The 14,623-nt window shown below is 42.6% G+C and overlaps 8 protein-coding genes across 8 annotated transcripts; 3 read left to right on the top strand and 5 right to left on the bottom strand.

Moving 5' to 3' along the window:
* Nucleotides 1–404: 404 nt before the first annotated feature.
* Nucleotides 405–3,587, bottom strand: SPT5 (transcription elongation factor SPT5; the record flags this gene model as incomplete). Its single annotated transcript, XM_018367122.1, has 1 exon — nucleotides 405–3,587. One exon carries the CDS (start codon nucleotides 3,585–3,587, stop codon nucleotides 405–407), a length of 3,183 nt encoding a protein of 1,060 aa, XP_018220056.1.
* Nucleotides 3,588–3,756: 169 nt separating this feature from the next.
* Nucleotides 3,757–4,371, top strand: RAD33 (Rad33p; the record flags this gene model as incomplete). Its single annotated transcript, XM_018367121.1, has 1 exon — nucleotides 3,757–4,371. One exon carries the CDS (start codon nucleotides 3,757–3,759, stop codon nucleotides 4,369–4,371), a length of 615 nt encoding a protein of 204 aa, XP_018220055.1.
* A 160-nt stretch (nucleotides 4,372–4,531) lies between these two features.
* On the bottom strand, nucleotides 4,532–5,167 carry ERV25 (Erv25p; the record flags this gene model as incomplete). The annotated part of the gene is made up of 1 exon (XM_018367120.1): nucleotides 4,532–5,167. One exon carries the CDS (start codon nucleotides 5,165–5,167, stop codon nucleotides 4,532–4,534), a length of 636 nt encoding a protein of 211 aa, XP_018220054.1.
* Nucleotides 5,168–5,372: 205 nt separating this feature from the next.
* UBX2 (Ubx2p) lies at nucleotides 5,373–7,163 on the bottom strand (the record flags this gene model as incomplete). Its single annotated transcript, XM_018367119.1, has 1 exon — nucleotides 5,373–7,163. The coding sequence occupies one exon, from the start codon at nucleotides 7,161–7,163 to the stop codon at nucleotides 5,373–5,375; it is 1,791 nt and encodes a 596-aa protein (XP_018220053.1).
* Nucleotides 7,164–7,253: 90 nt separating this feature from the next.
* On the bottom strand, nucleotides 7,254–8,255 carry TRM9 (tRNA (carboxymethyluridine(34)-5-O)-methyltransferase; the record flags this gene model as incomplete). Its single annotated transcript, XM_018367118.1, has 1 exon — nucleotides 7,254–8,255. One exon carries the CDS (start codon nucleotides 8,253–8,255, stop codon nucleotides 7,254–7,256), a length of 1,002 nt encoding a protein of 333 aa, XP_018220052.1.
* A 36-nt stretch (nucleotides 8,256–8,291) lies between these two features.
* Nucleotides 8,292–9,332, top strand: TAF11 (TATA-binding protein-associated factor TAF11; the record flags this gene model as incomplete). The annotated part of the gene is made up of 1 exon (XM_018367117.1): nucleotides 8,292–9,332. One exon carries the CDS (start codon nucleotides 8,292–8,294, stop codon nucleotides 9,330–9,332), a length of 1,041 nt encoding a protein of 346 aa, XP_018220051.1.
* Nucleotides 9,333–9,775: 443 nt separating this feature from the next.
* On the top strand, nucleotides 9,776–11,884 carry PPZ1 (salt homeostasis regulator; the record flags this gene model as incomplete). The annotated part of the gene is made up of 1 exon (XM_018367116.1): nucleotides 9,776–11,884. One exon carries the CDS (start codon nucleotides 9,776–9,778, stop codon nucleotides 11,882–11,884), a length of 2,109 nt encoding a protein of 702 aa, XP_018220050.1.
* A 750-nt stretch (nucleotides 11,885–12,634) lies between these two features.
* Nucleotides 12,635–14,545, bottom strand: PSP2 (Psp2p; the record flags this gene model as incomplete). The annotated part of the gene is made up of 1 exon (XM_018367115.1): nucleotides 12,635–14,545. The coding sequence occupies one exon, from the start codon at nucleotides 14,543–14,545 to the stop codon at nucleotides 12,635–12,637; it is 1,911 nt and encodes a 636-aa protein (XP_018220049.1).
* Between the last annotated feature and the right edge of the window lie 78 nt (nucleotides 14,546–14,623).

The following is a 14,623-nucleotide window of genomic DNA, read 5'->3' as shown; positions in this document are numbered from 1 at the left end:
TCATAAAAGTAACGACCACATATATAGATATTGCCCATTATCGGTCCTGTAAATAAGCTTTATATAGATATGTATGCTAACATATATTATCAAAACTGGAAGAAAAATCTGTCAACGGCAAAAAAATATTAAAAAATACATTACAATAACCAACTTACATATAAGAAAGTTGGTTTTTCATCTAAATACGGATATGCAAAAACACATATGCATACATACATACATACACATATGTAAAATATAGAATCGAAGAAGACTTATGACATACGTAAATGCAAACATAAATGGAGTAAAAAGGATAAAGAACGGATATTTCATCGAAACATCCAAATCTTAACATGATAATATTAAAGTCTTTTTTTATTATTTTCTACTTCAGTATTATTGGATTTTTTTTCTAGAGATCAATGACCTCCCCATGTACTATTACCACCATAGTTCGACTTGTTTCCTTGATTGTTCCAAGCGGACCTGTTGCCACCATCTTGATTACCCCAAGCAGAAGCTCCACCATCTCTTGTACTCTTGTTCTTATTGTTACCACCCCAAGTGGAAGCTCCACCATAAGTCGATCTGTCACCAGTTCCACCCCAAGTAGACATAGCACCATTAGATTCTCCGCCAGAAGCCCAAGTGGAAGCACCTCCCCAACTTGATTTATTACCCCAAGCTGAAGCACCACCCCAAGTAGACGTAGCGCCTGTACCTTGACCACCCCAAGCAGAGGCACCACCGCTGGCACCACCCCACGCGGAGGCACCACCATTACCTTGGCCACCCCAAGTAGACGCGCCACCCCAGGAGGACACACCACCACCACCTGAGCCACCATGTGTATTTACAGCTGGTGTTTTGCCACCATCGAACGAACTCCATCCTGGTGTCATACCACCGCTCAGACCGGTAGATGCGGAAGCTCCCGCAGTAATACCACCGGTAGCCATATTTCTGGGCGCACTAACATAACTTGGACCCATTCTTGCCTGTGGAACTCTACCACGTCTATTAACTAGTTCATCATACGTGATACCTTCACCACCTTCACGATTATAATAGGTCAGCTTATGCTTGTCGATTGTGATGTGTTTGTTCTTAGAATGTAATTCCACTGTGGCTTTATCGCCATTAACGTCTTTCACAATACCTAGTTGTCCTTTATAACCGGCAGAACGAATTCTAACCGTTTTACCAAGCGCCACTTCACGGCCCATCCTAGATTGAATAGGTTGTTGGAGAGTCTTGGATGAAGGTGGTCCCATTTTGGAAACAATTTCTGGATTCAATTTGCTCAAATCCATTTGATTACTTAGCATATTATCCTTGGATGCCACAGCTTCAACGTTACTGGGATTAACGACAAAAACACCAGCATTTTCAATGATCTTTTTTGAGACTACAAAGATTTGTTGTGTTTGAATGTATAAGACTTGACCTTCTCTGCGCGAACCTACTTTTTCCACTATAGTATCACCGATTTTGATTTCATTACCATTCCCATCAACACTGGCAACCCGAGCACGAGCTGTATTTATTTTACTCAAAATAGAACCTTTAGTAATTGTAGACACTTTACCGGTTTCGTCAATGACCTTGAATATATCATGACCTGCCTGGATAATACATGCGACATTCTTAGCGCTTAATTCTACAATATCGTGTAGTGCGTATTCGCTTGATGTGGCTGTGGTGTCAATAGATTTGGATAGATTATTTGCTGTAATGGTAACTTCTCTGCTTGTTTGAGTTGACATGAAGGTCACTTGACCCTGCTCTACCATAAGAACTAAACCAGCATCACCTTGATGCTCACCATTAATAACAGTGACATGGTCACCAGGTTCAAAGATTTTTCTCAAAGTAGAAATAGGAAATTCTAAAGGAGTGGTAAACCCATTTAGTTTAATAGTGGCAATATCCTTAGTAGTTCTTGTTACAATACCTTTAGAGCCACGCTGTTCACCATTCAAAACTTCAATACGATCACCAGGTTGGAAAGTGACCTTTGCAGCTTGCGCCTTTTTGATGGATTGTGAAACTGAAGTTAAATCCACAGCACCTTCTTTAGAACCGAATCTTGCCAGTTCTTCCACAGTTGGTTGAATATTTTTAGTTTCCACGTGTTGGATTCTGAAAGACTTATATAAATAACCATCGATATAATCTTCATTTTTGTAGGTAAAATGACGGTCATCTCTTTTGTAAAGATTAGCTTGATCTAATCTTAAAGCCATCGTTGGATTAAATAGTTGCGGTGGAGCCCTATGAGCAAATGTTGGTCTTCTAGATTTACGTTGTTGAGTAGTTGGATCGATTTCATCGAATTTACCATAATCTAGACGGGGAACAATTTTCAACATCACTTCTAAATTGTTTTCACTGATTTGGTCAACCATGGCTAGATCGCCTTTATAGATACCTCTTTTAATACGAACATAACTTCCTTCTTCCAAGGTAACGTCATCAGACTTATTTGGTTTTAACAGTAGAGGCAATTCTTGAACAGGGATAAGCAGTTTTTGAGAAATGTAAATATCTGGAACACCATTACAAAACTTCTCAATAACAGATTGTTTTGGCGCTTCAATATAAATTCTTCCTGTATAATAGTCCCTTTGGAAAATGGATAAAATCTTTAGTTTCTTTTTACCCATGGCTCTATCCAAATTGAATTTTTTTTTCAATAATTTACGAACCAATTCCTTTTCTTTACCTGGCCTACAACGTACACCCCAAATGGTAGCTGTATCAACACTTGGTAGAAGAAACCTCTGAGGAACATAACCATCTTGAGCAGCGGCACGATATTGCTTTGAACTGCTCCTACCGTAACGTTCCCTTAGTTCTTTGGCTAATTTTTGAGCGTCTTCTTCTGAGCTCTTATTCAAATCTTGATCTAATTGTCTGTGTAACCTGTCGTCTCTTCTTGCACCTGGAGCGCCCGACTCGTCATCTTCATCGTCTCCATGTGTGATAAAACCTTCCCGAACCAATTCTGAATCCTCCTCGTCTTCATCTTCATCTTCATCATCACTAACTTCGGCTTCGATATCCAAGAACCTATTCCTCTCTTGACGACGTCTCTTTGTTGGGGCTTCATCGTCATCTTCATCATCATCTTCATCGTCATCATCATCATCGTCGCCGTCATCATCATTGTTGTCGTCATCGCCATTTTTGGCTTCCTCTTCACGAGGTCTCTTCTTTTCATCCAATCCTTCTTCCTTTTCGACGGTTTCACTTGGTGCAGATGAACCGGAAGTTGAAGTTAGTGCGGCATCCTCTGTAGTAGAAGCAGCGGAAGCAGGTTGGTCACTGGAAGGTGCCTGCTCTTGTGTTGTTGTTTCCACACTATTCTCAGGTTGCTGTACATCGGCTGTTGCTTCTTCTTCGTTATCTAGAGAAGAGTTCTTGCTTGTATTTCCGACATGCTCTTCGCTTGTTGTTGTAGTGACGGTGCTACTATCAACAGAATTATTTTTACTAGTATTCTCATCATTGGTGGTGGTTGTTTGCGGCACCACCACGGGATCAGCAACTTGTTGACCATGGTCCTGCATGTTCATGTATGTGTCCGAGTTGTCACTCATAACTATCACAACACCCGTTCCTTTGTCTCCCTCTTTCTGAGCCACTTGTGGAGAAGATTCCTGTTATTAATGTCAATCTTGTTTTTGAACGTTTCCATCTAAATTTTTTCTCTATGTCGCACGTCAGGCGGGTCACCTTTAAAGGGACAAGTATGAAGTTAAATGATATATGTTCTACTACTACTGCCACTCTACTACTATACCGTCATCAACTAGCCGATCCCGAGAACAAATCTTTGATCACACCGCGATGAGCAAGTCCAGTAGTGTTAGCTATAAAAGAGTGGAGCTGTTCGAAAACCCGAAAGTACCCAGCGAAGTGGAAGACGAGATACTGGAAAAATATGCGGAATCTAGTTTGGATCACGATATGACTGTTAATGAACTACCGATATTTTTCCAGGACTTACAACTGGAACCCACAATTTGCAAACTAGTGAGGAACGAAGAAGTTGTCATTGAGGGCACTGAGGTGATAGATTTTGCGAAACTGATACGATGTACATGCCAATTACTGATACTAATGAATAATCTAACAGTGATAGATGATATGTGGTCGATGCTAATTAGGAGTTGCGGCAGAGATGTGGATTTCCCCCAAGTAGCGTTGAGAGATCACGTAATAAGTGTAAAAGACCTACAGAAAATTTCCAATCTCATCGGGACTGACCAGAGCGAAGGGACCATTGAAATGATTAGCTCTGCGACTGACGGGAAGAGGCTTTTCATGACGTATTTAGACTTTGCTTGTGTATTGGGCAAATTAGGATACTTGAAGATGTAAGCGGGCGAGCCTATATTCAATTATGTGAATGTGAATGTGCGTGTGTTTTTTTTTTAATTTCTTGATTCTAGAATCTATTTATATGTATATATATTCGAGTACATATGCAATAACAAGGGAAGATGATACACAAATCCGTGGTGTGTCGCTTTCTTTTTGCTTAGATGATATGTTTTGTTTTGAAGTAGTTTTTCAAATAATTGAGTTGCCAAGCACCTAGCGATGCCAAGACAATGATAACCAAGATGGAGAAATTTCTTACTCTTCTGTTAGTGGATTCATTAGTGTCCCTTAATCTTTCTTCTCTGTTTTTCAAGTAGGCCAATTCGTCAACGATTTCGTCGGTGATTTCTTCCACTCTACGTAGCTCGACTTCTATAGGCTTCAATTTTTCATTAGCGCTGATCCTGTTCCAATCACGAGCTTCGGCACCACTCTCGATGTCTAGTTCAATAGCCCTGCTCAAAGAACGGCCACGGTATTGAGCCTCGTTTTCCAAACAAACGTCAAATGCTGTGGAGGATGGGGCGGTGAAGGCAACACGGACTTCACCAGCGAAGTCCCTCTTTCTGCGGTACTCGTTTCCAACAGAATCACGAACGAAAAGGTTCAGTTTCTGCCCATCCCCAACAGAACCATCGGAGTGGATGTCCACGACAACCAATTGGCCTTCGGTGACGAAATCACGAATACAAACCAACTCTGGGCTTGTAGATGCTGCAATGTCGAAATGCAAACCCTGTACGGCCACCACCAAGGAGACCAAAGCCGCCAACAAAAATTGTAACACCTGCATCCTTTCTTGTTTTTGCTTATGAGAGCAACTGAGATATACAACTATAAACGTAACCCCAGTCTATGACAAAAGATACAACACGTAATAACTAACAGTTGGCCAAAATCGTTAGGGAGACGAAAGAGTAGAGACAAAAAAACAAAAAAAAGTAAACTTAAGGAATTTCTTTATACGCGTTTGTCATTTTATACGTACGGGCAGATCATTATTCGTCGTCGTCAGCATCATCATCATCTTCTTCTTCTTCAACGAGAGCTTCAACCAGAAGACTGCCGTTGGGCCATAGTTGAGGCACCTGGTCCACCGAAAGCTTTTCGTCGGGATGCACGGTGTACTTGGGGTAGGGCGACACCAGTTCGAAGTCGAATTGGAGTTTGCCCTGTTCAAGATCGAAGGAAGCAAGCTCGTTACTGATGATGTCGCCAAGCCCTTCAATGGTAGCTGCGGTGCTTGTATCGGGCTGCTCGTCCTTGAAGCAGAGCACGGCAGCGTCTGCGGCCAACTGGCTGATCTTTTCCTGGAGGGCGCTGGCCCATTGTGCGGGGTCACTAGAGTACACTTCGAGGTACATGTGACACCCGATGGATTGGTAGATTTGGTAAAGCGTGGTCATGGAGGGAAACTTCTTAACGAACCTTTTGCCGCTGGAGGTTCTGAACTGCAGAGTCGTCTGCTTTGCTGTTGTATCTAAAGGCTGGAGTTCGTCAATGCAGGCCTTCAGCCAGTTTAGTTGGTGGCTAGTCGCGTCCAATTTCAAATCTTGGACCAGCTTCAAGCTTTTTTCCTTCTCCAGGGCTTTGAGTCTGTCCATTTCTAATGATTTCATATACGCGTCCTCTTGTAATTTTTTGATTTCTCTTGACATGCGTAGCTCATTCATTTCAGTTCTGTTAACAATCAACTCTGGGCTGTATCTTTCCACCACATTGGTCAACGACTGCAGAAACTTGTTTAGCGAGTTAATCTTCAGTTTGCCAAGAATAGAGAGCCTTTGCAAGGGCACAGTCTCTGAATGGGAAATCTTGTTGGAGACGTTGGCAATGAGAAAGATCTCCGGGGTGTTTCTGACCTCCAATTGCTGAGCAATTAACCAAGGTTCCAGCTCCTGGACGCACTTCAGGTATATCACCAAGTCATCATCGATCTTGTGCAGGTACTGCAAAGTCTTTTTGTTCAGCAGAATTTTCTTCAATAGTAGCTTGGAGTTAACATCCGTGGTGGTAGTGTCGCCGTCGTGGTCGTCGTCGCACGTATTGCCCACTAGGACGAGCAGTACGAACTTGAACTCCTCCTTCGCAATGCGTAGTACCTCATTGAAGGAAACATCCGGATCGAAGCTTTTTAACTGGCAAAATTCGTCGGCGTCCTTAGTGTTGCCCAGTATTTCAGAAATGGGGATTTGCGTTTCTCTTGTGGGCGCTTTAGGGACTTTGGCGATCCTGGGCTTGCCTGCATTGCCTTCACTGCCAATCGAATGCAAAGACAACAGAGTGCAAAGAAACGTGAATATGGTGGCTGATAGCCTGTTGATAATCCGCGGGATCAGCAGCAAAACAAAAAGAAAGGGGTTACCGTTGTAACTGAAGGACTCGAACATGGACCATACGGTATTGGAGCGTCCGTTCAGCCCAATGGTTCTAAAATCATGACGGAAGCTCGCTGGCAATGGTCTGACTACGGGCAATGCAGCTGTAAATGATAGAGGCCTGGGACCCAACACGGGCGGAGTCCACGCCAACTCCTCTGCCATGGGCGTGGGAATGGGCGTGGCTGTGGCAGTGGGCTCTCCCATCCCGTCCTCGGAGCCATCCCTCCATTCCCCGTCGAAATACCTGCTCAATGCGGGCTCCAGCTGCCAACCGTGGTTCCTTAACAGCTTCACCACGTCCGGCAAGTCATCTGGGGGGAAATCCGTGATGACCTGGAACTCGTTCAATTTGTCCTCCTCCGTATGCGAGAGGTGAAACTCGTTACCCTCGTGACTGACTACTGGCATCCTAGATTACACTGCAACACTAGCACTACTACATACCTCTACCACTAAGCATACAGCTACATCTACGCCTGTCTATCTATATACCGCCTTTCACCTCATTTGGGCTACCACCCACCAGTTGTCGCGCTCGTAACCCTCACTTTGTACGGTGGCGCCAGCTTGGCGGCAATCCTCTGCTAACTCGCCCTCCCGGTATAAGTGATAGTAACGGTACTTCACCTCTTCCTGTTCCTGCTCTTGCTCTTGCTGGAGCTTATCATTGCCGTCGTCGCCGAGCTCCTTGCTGTGCTGTTGGTCTTCCCTCCAACGTTGCAAGTACTGGGCACGCTCCTTGGGCGGGATGTTGGCTAAGTCTGGCTTTGATTTGGCCTTAGCCTTGGCAGCTGGTGTAAGTTTGGGCTTGTCTTTGGGGAGAACCCAGGGTACAAAAACATCCTGCTCCATTCCCTCGTGGTAGCCTCTGCGGGAGCTGCCCTGCTCTAGGGCCCAGCAGTAGATAAGCGCCTGACCGCCCCGGCACAACTTCGACAGGATGTGTCTGATCACCTCGACACGTCTCTCCCTCGTGGACCAGTGATGAACCACGGCAATCGAGATGGCGAAGTCGAACGTACCGTCCTTATGCGGTAGGTTCAATCCGTCCGCCACCATCAGATTGTAGGCCGGGTCTATACCTCTAGCACACTCGATGAGCCCATCCGAGCGATCCGAACCGATCATGTATACGTTAGGGTTCACTCCGAGGTACTTGCCGTTACCACAGCCAACATCTATACCGATGGCCCCCATGGCACGGGTCTGAAGGAACTGCGTCACTATGGGCCATGGCTTATATCTGGTCTGCGAAAAATGCGGCGCTATCTCATTGTACACGTTGTGAACGTACTCTTGTTCTTTGCTAGCTGCCTCGTTGGCCTCCATGATGGGTTCGTAGTGCCTTCGTTTCTTGGCCCTTTCAAGCCCATCTCTGCCCAAGTCATCGTCAAGTTTTTTCTCTTCTTTTTCAGAACTCTTAAAGCTGAAAAAGGTAAAAAGTGAAAAAAAATACAAAAACATGCATGTGTAAGTAAAATAGCTAGACAAGTGAGACATATAAGCCAAACTGCAACCGCACCGACCGGGCCCGTTATGAATGAACCACAAGGTCCTCTGGACATTATTCCAAAAGTGAACTATCCGCCTATACTCACTATAGCCAACTACTTCTCTACAAAGCAAATGATTGACCAAGTCATCAGTGAAGACCAAGACTACGTGACGTGGAAACTGCAAAGCTTGAGAACTGGTGGCGTACCAATGGACAGCCAATTAAACAAATACCCGAAATACAAATACAAGAAAGCCAAGATAAGCCAGCAAGATGCGGACTCCATCAATAAGGTTCCAGAAAATCTAATCTTCCCACAGGACATCTTGCAAACGCAAGCGAAAAATAACAATCGCGAAAACGCCAATGGCATCGATGATAGCGACGAAAGGCTCTCACAGGACGAACAGTTCAAACTTTTGGTGACCAATCTAGATAAAGATCAAACCAATCGCTTCGAGGTTTTCCATAGAACATCCTTAAACAAAACCCAGGTGAAAAAACTGGCCGGCACAGTTACTAACCAAACCATAAGTGAAAACATTCGTGTCCTCTTGCAAGCCATAGGAAAGATATATGCCGGTGAGATAATTGAACTGGCCATGGCAGTGAAAAATAAATGGCTGACAAGCCAAATGTGCATAGAGTTTGACAAGAGAACTAAAATAGGCTATAAGTTGAAAAAGTACCTGAAAAAATTGACTTTTGCTATTATAGAGAACCAGCAATACAAACAAGACTACCAATCCGATAGTGTGCCCGAAGACGAGCCCGATGTTTACTTTGACGATGAAGAAGTGGACAAGCATGAAACCACATTGGGTAACTCGTTGTTGCAGTCCAAATCCCTACAGCAGTCAGACCACCATTCCCAGGACTTGAAGCTACAACTTATTGAACAATACAACAAGCTCGTTATTCAGTTCAATAAGCTGGACGTGAGCATCGAAAAATACAACAACAGCCCCATCCTGCCCGAGCACATCCGTGAAGCGTGGAGGCTGTACCGTCTCCAGTCTGACACCCTGCCCAATGCCTACTGGAGGACCCAAGGCGAAGGGCAGGGCTCTATGTTCAGGTAGATATATACACTGAACATCCGGGCCCATCCCATATATATATAGCTACATTTTTTTTACCCTTCGTTTAGAATGACCGAGCTATTTTTAAAAGGATAATGTATAAATTAATGGAAAAAAAAAAAAGAAAACGATTATTGCAGATCTCTTTTACTTCTGTTAATCTTTTTTCGTTCATGAACCATTGGCACGTAAAGAACATAAAAACATAGCACATCAGCCCTTCGTTCTTCGTTTGTTTTGTTTTGCAATACAAGTTACATCTTTTCTTTCTCAAGTTAAATATTAAGATTATATAAAAAAGTACTTCTCTGAAATACATTTGATTATACTTTTTTTATTGTTTTATTTTTATTTTTTTTTGTTGTACTCCCTCTTTTTCCCTGGAAGATTTGTCCTAGAAACAATATCCCCTCCCTCCTGCGTACCTTTCCTTCGTTCTTAAGATGGGTAACTCAAGCTCAAAATCCTCTAAGAAGGATTCACGTTCAAGCACCTCCTCGAGAAACCCCCGGCCTCCAGTCTCTAGGACTGACACGTCTCATTCTGTGAAGTCTTCGAAATCAAACAAATCTTCGAAATCAAAACGATCCCTTCCCTCATCGTCCACTACAAATGCTACTTCAAACGTTGCCGATCCCCCAACTCCATCCAAGTCAAACCTTGAAGCTAATCATCAGCGACATAGCTCACACACGAGTCACCACCACCTCTCCCCTCGTTCATATTCGCATTCGAATTCTCAAAGTGAGTTGCTAACTACGCCTTCGTCTTCTTCCACAAAGAGACCCTCTACTTCAAGAAGGTCGAGCTATAATACAAAGGCCGCTGCCGATCTACCGCCTTCGATGATCCAAATGGCACCCAAGTCGCCCATATTAAAAACAAATAACAGCAGCATGCATGTATCTAAGCATAAACCTCCATATTCCTCCACATATTATGAAAACGCTTTAACAGATGATGATAATGATGATAAAGATAACGAAACAACACATACAAAAAAGTTTTCCAAATCTTCAAATTCTCGTCCCTCCAGTATAAGAAGCGGTTCAATGTCAAGAAGGAAATCAGATGTAACTCACGACGATAGTAACAACAACAACAACGGGTCCTCATCTACTAACAATCAGGAAAGTTACTTGGTACAGGCACTGACCAGGTCAAACTCACACGCATCCTCACTACACAGTAGGAAATCTTCCTTTGGCTCGGATGGTAACACTGCTTACAGCACTCCATTAAATTCGCCAGGATTATCCAAACAACTGGACCACTCCGGCGAATACTTCACATCTAATCCAACGTCCTCTTTGGGCCACCATTCAAGCCGTGACGTTTACCCAAGTCAATTACTCAATCAGGACGCTGATATCGAAAATTCATCCCAATTGAACGACGTCGATACGTCCATGGAAAATACTAATGACAACTATAATAATACCACAAACAACAAAAACGGACCGAGTGCCCTGCTGAATGAAGATTTTGATGACATAATGCATTCTTCCGCAAATAAGAATGCCACCAAAAAATTCAAAAAACCTATCGATATTGATGAAACCATTCAAAAATTACTAGACGCAGGTTATGCGGCTAAGAGAACCAAGAATGTCTGCCTGAAAAATAATGAAATCCTACAAATTTGCATCAAAGCCCGCGAAATTTTCCTCTCTCAACCTTCGTTATTAGAGCTATCACCTCCTGTAAAAATTGTGGGCGACGTTCACGGGCAATATGGTGATCTTTTAAGACTTTTCACTAAATGCGGATTTCCGCCATCTTCAAACTACCTATTCCTAGGTGATTATGTAGACCGTGGTAAACAGTCGCTCGAAACAATACTACTACTGTTTTGTTACAAAATAAAATACCCAGAAAATTTCTTTTTGCTAAGAGGCAACCACGAATGTGCCAATGTCACAAGAGTCTATGGATTTTACGATGAGTGTAAGCGTCGTTGTAATATCAAGATCTGGAAAACTTTTATCGACACTTTTAATACGTTGCCGTTAGCTGCCATTGTTGCAGGGAAAATTTTTTGTGTTCATGGTGGATTATCGCCTGTTTTAAACTCAATGGATGAAATTAGACATGTCGTTAGGCCCACTGACGTACCCGATTTTGGTTTAATTAATGATCTTTTATGGTCAGATCCAACAGATTCACCCAATGAATGGGAAGATAATGAACGTGGTGTAAGTTACTGTTATAATAAAGTAGCTATTAACAAATTTTTGAACAAATTCGGGTTTGATTTAGTTTGTAGAGCTCACATGGTTGTAGAGGATGGTTACGAATTTTTCAATGATAGAAGTTTGGTCACAGTATTTTCTGCACCAAACTATTGTGGGGAATTCGATAATTGGGGGGCTGTAATGAGCGTCAGTGAAGGTTTATTATGCTCTTTTGAATTGTTGGACCCGCTAGATAGTGCCGCCTTGAAACAAGTTATGAAAAAGGGTAGGCAAGAAAGAAAACTGGCTAATCAACAACAACAGTTCATGGAAACGAACATCTCCAATGATAATGAATCTCAACAACAAGTTTACTAAGCAAACAACAAGAAGGAGAAAAAAGAAAACCAAAAGCATATTCATCATTTTACGAGCAACCCAAAAGCCAATGACATACATATACATATATATAAAAGGCGGGAAACTAAACATTCCTTCTTTTTCTCAATGGCGTTAGAAATTTCGTTCTGTTTGGCTGTTGCCTTCGCATGTATAAGACTATTCACTCTTTTTCATACAATCTCAAATGCCCAAATTTCAAGAATACTTGTAGAGAAAAATATTCAAAAAGTGAATGATTGGTATGTATTTCTGCCCATTTTCTTTTTCTTCTAGTCTGCTTTCTTTACGTTTATCCTACTCTTGTAAATCAGCTAATCATATGTATTGTATAAATAAATATATGCTCCCCTTTATAAAATATTTTTCATTTTACACTTCTTTATTGCCATATACAACGTGAGGGTTTACTTACAAAAATTTCAAACGATTGCGAAACTTCATATAACTTCTTTAAGAAATGAAGCGCTATGTAATAGTAAACTAACAGAGAGTAATATATAATCAATAAATCATTCAGATGGATGGAGGTAAAAAAAAAAACAACTAAAATAACTAGATAGGAAATGGACAGAAAACAAGACAAACAAAAGAAAATTAGAAACAATAAAGTAAGAAAAAGTTTCAGGAAAAAAAAGGGACGCTATATTACAGTACTCACAATTGCGTAACCGAGTAATCAAAATAAAGGAGGAATAGAGAAGGGAAAAGACAACTGTTGGGTAGAGCTCATGATCGTTGAGACGTATCTGTTGAATTAGAGTTGTAATTGGAGTAGCCGCCATTGTTGCCACGTCCGCCACGACCGCCGCGATTGTTGTACGTACCTCTACCGAATCCTCTTCCTCTACCGGATCCTCTTCCCCTTGAAGCTCCGTTCATACCACCGTTATTGCTATAGTTACCGCGTCCGGAATTTCTCATAGAATCATTATTACTTTGGCCAAGGAACCCGCTAGCTGGTTTGAAGATGGAGTATTGTTGTGTATTGGATACTGAGTTTGAAAAGTCGTTGTTGTTGTGCCCTGTGGCATCTGCCGTCGACTCTGAGTTCACAGCTCCATCTCCATTGTTCTGTCGATCATGATATCTTGAGCCATTATTATTAGTATTATTAGTATTATTATTATTATCATCATCACCAGTGTTATTATTGTTGTTGTAAGAATTACCACCGCGATTCCCACCACGATTACCACGACTACTGTTACCACCTCTATAATTGCCGCTGTTAGCACCTCCGCGATATCTGTTATTTCCTCTGAAATTGCCATTATTACTATTATTTTGGTTACCGTTGTACTTGGTTCTACCTGTGTTTTGGTCTCTTTCCACGTTCTTGAAAGTAAATTGTTTACCAGTATCCGCATCTATGCCATTACCACCTGAGGCGTCCGATTGGATTTTATCATTTTCGTATTTCTCAGAACCTTGTCTATCGTCCCCTTCAAAGTTGTCTGATTTATCGGTGGATTGTAAATCTGAAGCTGGAGTACCAATCTTGCTTAAGGGAGTACTTTTCTTCGAAGTTTCGTTGACCACAGATCTCTCCACCACTTCCGAATAGCTCAAAGGTTTTGGAGTCGGGGTTGTAGAAGTTGATTCTTCGCCCGTAAGTGGTTGTTTTTTCAAGATTGTGATCTTGCCGCCTGCTGTTGCTGCCGTTGTAGGAGCTGGTGTTGCCAAGGACTTGCCATCACTGTCGGAGACCAAAGATGCTCTCAAAGTTGTTGTATCTTCCACGTGTAAATTTTCCATTTTCTCTTCGATGTCCAAAATTTTGGACTGTGTATCAACGGGCCTGGCGCTTCCAAAAGGATTGGATTTTGATCTCTGGGTCTTGACAATGAATGGTTTGCCGGCATCGTCTTTGGGGTCTGTCAACAATTTCACCTTTGCACTGTAGTCTTTGAAATCATCAAATTCCGCGGGCGCTATAGTGATATGGTAAATTTCCTTCAACGGAGTAGTCCAATAGTTCAAAATCTTGTCCATATCACGAGATGAATACAATTCGACAAATGCCACTTTCGAGTCATGTTTGAAATTCTGGTCGAAGACCGAGCCTGACTTCAAAGTCGAAATACTAGGGTTCTTGTTTACCTCCCAAAACAATTTGAACTTGATAAACTTGGTAAACTTTGCCTGGAAAAGATCTTCAATGTCGAAGTTGGAAAATCTCGGTGGTAAATCGGAGAACTTAACAATGTAAGGGGGGCCCTGCTGCTGCTGCTGCTGCTGCAGTGGGTGGTGATGGTTTGCGAAATCTCCCATGTTTCCACCACCGAAGGATGCAGAATTGGGGAAACGCGATCTGCCCATAGGCCCTTGACTGCCGTGCGGGCCTTGCTGATGGCCATCGCGTTGATGCTCGCCGCCAGCCTTGGTTTGTTTCAGGATATCGATATTCGTGGTGTTGCTTATAGCATCCAAGTTAATGTCCTCCTCGTCCCATACCGACTCGCCTAGAGTGTCATTCCCCAGAAACTCTTCGAGAGACATTTTCTTCGTAGTACCATTATTATTAGACGTATTGTTATTCGTTCCTGGATAGAAACATGCATAGACATCCCGTGCCTTTCCATCTTCGTTAAAAAAAACCCGGCTGATTAGAGAGGATCCAGAACACTGCAAGACCATGCCTGAGCAGCTCAGTTTTAGACAACGAAAAAAAAAAAAGAGAAGGAGCCAAGAGAGAAGTTTGTTCAATTGTTAGTG

The sequence above is a fragment of the Saccharomyces eubayanus genome, chromosome XIII (genome assembly GCF_001298625.1).
Source record: "Saccharomyces eubayanus strain FM1318 chromosome XIII, whole genome shotgun sequence".
Taxonomy (NCBI): Eukaryota; Fungi; Ascomycota; class Saccharomycetes; order Saccharomycetales; family Saccharomycetaceae; genus Saccharomyces; species Saccharomyces eubayanus.
This window is presented reverse-complemented; position numbering and strand designations above follow the sequence as displayed.